The 5,064-nt window shown below is 38.9% G+C and overlaps 1 protein-coding gene across 1 annotated transcript in view; it reads left to right on the forward strand.

Annotated features, from left to right (window-relative positions):
- Positions 1–3,291, forward strand: part of SEC11C (SEC11 homolog C, signal peptidase complex subunit) — a 5,154-nt gene extending 1,863 nt beyond the window's left edge. The window contains exons 4-6 of the mRNA XM_008638053.2: positions 894–1,013; positions 1,544–1,601; positions 2,005–3,291. Coding sequence (XP_008636275.1) covers positions 894–1,013; positions 1,544–1,601; positions 2,005–2,058 — 232 coding nt within the window. The 3' untranslated portion in view covers positions 2,059–3,291. The remainder of the gene's footprint in view (positions 1–893; positions 1,014–1,543; positions 1,602–2,004) is intronic.
- The last annotated feature ends 1,773 nt before the right edge of the window (positions 3,292–5,064 follow it).

Raw genomic sequence — 5,064 nt, forward strand, 5'->3', positions numbered from 1 at the left:
GGAATGTGCATGGGAGCAGAGTCCACTTCTGTGCTGATGGTTGTACAGTTAGGATTTTGATTTTAAGAGCAAATTTTTGATGGAAGGTGGAAATTCAGAATCAGGGTGCAGCCTGACGGGTGTGTGAGCTTTGCTAACTGAAGTTTTCCAAATTTGACTCAGGATAAAAGAAGAGATTCTTCTTATTATTGTGTCTCTTGGCCACACTGCCCACAACAATTCTTGCTGAAAAGCACCCGGGAGAGGGCTTGGTTTGGCCTTGATTGCAGATGCCTACTCTGCTAAACAGTTGCTTCCAAACCACAGTTCTGCTCCCAGTTCTGCACAGTGAAAAGCTATGCTGGAGGTGGCAAGCATTGACATATTTGCTCCATGAACTGAAGGTGTTTATTTCTTGAGTAATATCTGTTCTTCCGTGCTTTTTAAAAATTTCCAAGAATCATCTATTTTATTTCTTTTTATTATCTAATTTGTCTTTATGAGAACTCCTCATTTCTTGTTATCAGTACTTGAGCAAATTTCATTTGAAGACTGTAAACTTAAGAACTTTATTTGAATTTGTGTTCTGTTGAAGATACAGATAAACACACGGGGCTTTTGTTGAGGAAGCTTAGTGCCTGGATGGACAATGTCCCTTTCATGTCCCTTGCGTAATTGCTTACATCAAACAACAACCTAGGAGTGCTGTAAAAAATGTTTCTTGTTAATATCTGTTGATAGATAGTCAGTAATGTCTGTAATGTTAATGATTTAATGGTGCTTGTTCAATAAGCAGGGCTGAAAGCAAACATTGTTATCTAATCTTGTAGCACTTTTCATCCTCATTTGCTTTGTAGATGTTAATTGAGATTTTTAAATTATGTGCTATTTAGTTTATCACCTCTGCCTTCTAGAGGAAATGGGAACATCAAATTTCTGACTAAAGGGGATAATAATGAAGTTGATGATAGAGGCTTGTACAAAGAAGGTCAGAATTGGTTAGAGAAGAAAGATGTTGTTGGAAGAGCAAGAGGGTAAGTAAAGCAAAATGTACTTTGTAATTAGATAGAAAAATTAGCTCTTAAATCAGTTCTGCTGTTGATACAAACTAGATCTGATGTATTTTTAAAATTTCTTAAATAGAATTGTTATTAAAAAGAAAACCTGGAAAAGTTGCTTCTTATAGTCCTCCCACTGATGTGGAGTGTGGGGAAAAAAAAGGACATTTAAGAAATAGTTCACCTGAAAATGCAAAATTAACCAGCTTATCCTTGTAATTGCTGGAAATTCCTAGGAAATTGTTTTGGTATTCCACAGGAATTTTATGCACGGTTTGAGCTTTTGACTTTGTCCCCTTCTCCAGCTGAGCTGAAATCTCTTCAGATTTTCTCAGATAACTTTGATTAAGGAAAACTAATTAATTTTACTTTCTATTCAGATCTGCATTAGTCCCAGGTGTAAATGATGGGATTGCACTGAAATATTCCAGACTGAGCAACATTAAAATACTTCCGTGTAATATTTGAGGGTTAATTTTTACATTCACCTCTTTTATCAATTACAGGTTTTTGCCCTATGTAGGAATGGTAACTATAATAATGAATGACTACCCAAAATTTAAGGTATGTATACCGACATTTTGAATACTTGAATTGCTAGAATAACAAGGACAGACAGTAAGAACCTTGCTTCTAAGTATAGATGTTAATAAATTTGTGTCTGTGGTTTGGTACCTAATGTAGAATGAGCTGGGTTTCCTTACTTACTGTTGGGCAGTAGAATTCGTTGTTTGTAATGAGTTGAAAACATGTCATTTATTAGAATTTTGTGAGTTAAGTGTATCCAGTTGTGATGCCTGGTTATGATTGATTTGATCACATTAAAATCTTCCTGCAATTCTGTAGGACCAGAGCTCTGTAATTGTGGAGGGTGTGATGTTTGAGAGGGCACCCTTTAAAGAGTTTGTGCTTTCAGAGCTCTGTGGAGAGGAATTGTAATGAGTCTGTGTTCTGTGTTTCTTTGCAGTATGCTCTCCTGGCAGTGATGGGAGCATATGTACTGCTCAAACGGGAATCCTAAACACAAGAACAAAGGGAAATATACAGGGGAGAAAAAACTAATATATTTCAGATGGTTTCATTTCTGTATACGGTTACAAAATTGTGCAAGCTTTTGTCTTGTCTAAATAAACTACACCTAATGAGTGAAGCTGTTGGCTGCTGGCTAATTACAAAATTACATATTTACCACCTTCTACCGACTGCTCTCAGCTAGCCTGGCACTGGTTTGGAGGACACTGTCATATGCTGGAGCAGCCAAGGGCTCTCCTGCCATGCCACGGTGGTTTTTCTTGAGTGCTGCTGCATCTGAACCCACTTTCGCCCTCCTGTTTGTTTTGAGGGTTATTTTTAATCTGTCAGTGCCCTCTTATCTCCACCATACAAACTGTTTTGATGAGTGCTTGTAAGGACGCAGAATCTCTGAACAGGTAGTGAGTTGTAGGAGTTTAGTCAGAGTTACGCCTGAGGGAGGTTGGCTGGTTGTGGTTCACTCTGCCTTGGTGCTGAGCAGTGGGGACACAGAGCTTTTTCCCTGAATTTGAAACTTGCTCCTTCATGGGGTAGGGAAAAAAGCCCAGACGGCCTGATTTTTAGGGGCCTGATTTTTAGGGACTGTGTGTGTTGCTGGTATTCAGGCTGTTGACAATTCTGCCTTTTGTGTTCTAGCTCTTAAACAAACCTATCAAAAAGGTTTTCTGGGGCTTTAATAACACTTGTAAGTTACTGAATGAATAGCACAGTAGTACACTTCAGGGATATTGCCAAGAAGGGGAAACCAGAACTCTTATGCCAGTTTGGAGAATGTATTATTCTCTCCTATCATATAACACCTGAGTAGTGTTAAACATAAAATTGATTTTTTCATTTAAAAACTTACCTGATAACTGTGTTTTATGAATTTTGGTATTTTTCTCTTCTCTTCAAATGTCAGTGTTGTACCTTCAACAAAGCAGAACTTGTTTTCCTTGCTGGCTTTGTTTTTGTAGCTTTGATAAGGAACAGCATGATGCTTTTTTCCTCTGGAGTTCTGTTTCTTCTGTAATCCCTTACCTCTGCAAAAATACTCTTATTATACAATAATGACACCTTTTCTGTTGTAACAGCTCATGCTCAGCAGACAACTGCTGAATTTCTTCAAGTAATATTACTTCTTTTGTGTCCTACTAAGCAGTTTTCATGTCCAACTGTATTATGAAAATTACTTATTTTGTGTCAAATTGTGTAGAAATAAAACTGAGTATAATAAATGGCATGGCAGAATAATGCTGGGATCCTTAATGCAGTCTTCCTGGACGTGTATCATCCCAGTTAAGAAAAAATAATGTCTTGTTTGGAGACAGTGTATGTGCAGTAAGATTTTTTTCCTTCTCTTGGTATTGCTGAAATCCAGATTTATGCTGTCCACCTACCCCAATGCGAGCACAGTCAGCTCTGACTTGGAGAGTGCAGTTGGACATTTTGCAGCTGGCAGATGTGACACTGGGATCCAGTCACAGGAGTGGCTCAGAGCTGTGCCAGGGGGGGATCAGAGTGGATGTTAGGAAGCATTTCCATACTGAGAGGGTGCTCAGACCTGGAACAGCCTCCCTGGGGAGAAGGTGGATGCCCCAGGCTCAGCATTCCAGCAGCACTTGGACAATGCCCTTGAGCTTTCTAGGCAGCCTGGAAGGGCTCAGGCTGTTGGGCTGGATGGTCTCTGTAGGCTCTTCTGGTCCACAGGCATGTCCATAAATGCTTCCCATTTGAATTCTCCAATTATTCAACCCCTCCACCACAAAAATCATAAACTCTAACTTGTGATGGCTGCCGCAGCAGCCTGGCACACATTAAATGTGCAGTGAGCAATCAATCACTGTGGTTAAGCTTCAACTATCCAGGGCTTCCCAAAATGCAGCACAAACAGTATCAACTATCTTACACTGGGACTTATTAAATAAATGTTATTATTTCATATTATTCAGCCTCTGTAAAGTTGTGGAGCTCTTTTCTGTGAAATGTCTTCAGTTCTTCAGGGAACTGTTGCTGCACTGAGTCAGTGTTCAGGTTATTTGCAGAACACCTGCCCTGAGTGCAGGTTGGAAATTCTGGAGATTAGTCTATTCAGCATCTTCAACATTTACAGAGTATTCCTCAGTGATTGTGCCTGTTATTACATTGGAGATAGTCTTCCACCAGTGTTTGTTCTGTACATACATCTTGGCTGTGTCTAGCACCAGGATCCGTACAGAGAAAATGATGAAAGGCACACCATTCTTATATTATCCCTTTTTATAGCCATCAGATCTGCATTGCTGATAGAACAATGATGCTTGTCTAAAATGTAAAGGAAGCAGATTAAAGAGTGTTATCATAGTAACAGCATTTAAAAACTGTGAATGTTTTCCTGCCATGGAGCACTGCAACATTTTGCTTTGCCATGGGATGTATGTACCAGGGGAAAGGTATTTTAAAACACAGAGAGCTGTTTTTTTGTGTTCAAACACAAATTGATGTTAGCAGGTTTCTTCTTTAAGAGAAAGATTGTCTTGAGTGAGTTGAGTCACTCACAGTTTGTAACATCCTTTGGTTGTATCTGGATCCTCTTCTGTTATGGGGGGGTCCAGAATAATATTTCTCTATGTTGTCAAGTTATTCTTTTTCTTAAAAGGGTAATAAAAATAAGAATTAGAATAAATCCTTATGAACAAGTAAATAAATAATAAAGACCGAGTACATATACAACAGATGAGAAAGGTTTATTTGTTTGCATGGTGTTTTCAGTAAAAGAGATTTGGGACTCCTGGGCAACAAGGAACTGAGTAAGAATTCATGTTTGGTTGGTTTTGGTTTTGTTTTCTGAAAATTGACAGTTTCCTGAATTTTTCAATTTCCTGCCTTGATTGCTCCAAACAGTTCGAAGTTTTGCTGGATGGCAATATTTTATTTGATCAGCTGTCACTCAGCACAGAGCACGTGTCTGTAGCTGTACTGCAGGCTGCACAGTGAAACTTGAGGCGTGAGAATACTATTGTGAATTAAGCAGGAA

This window comes from Corvus brachyrhynchos, unplaced genomic scaffold (genome assembly GCF_000691975.1).
Source record: "Corvus brachyrhynchos isolate BGI_N302 unplaced genomic scaffold, ASM69197v1 scaffold297, whole genome shotgun sequence".
NCBI classification, from domain to species: domain Eukaryota; kingdom Metazoa; phylum Chordata; class Aves; order Passeriformes; family Corvidae; genus Corvus; species Corvus brachyrhynchos.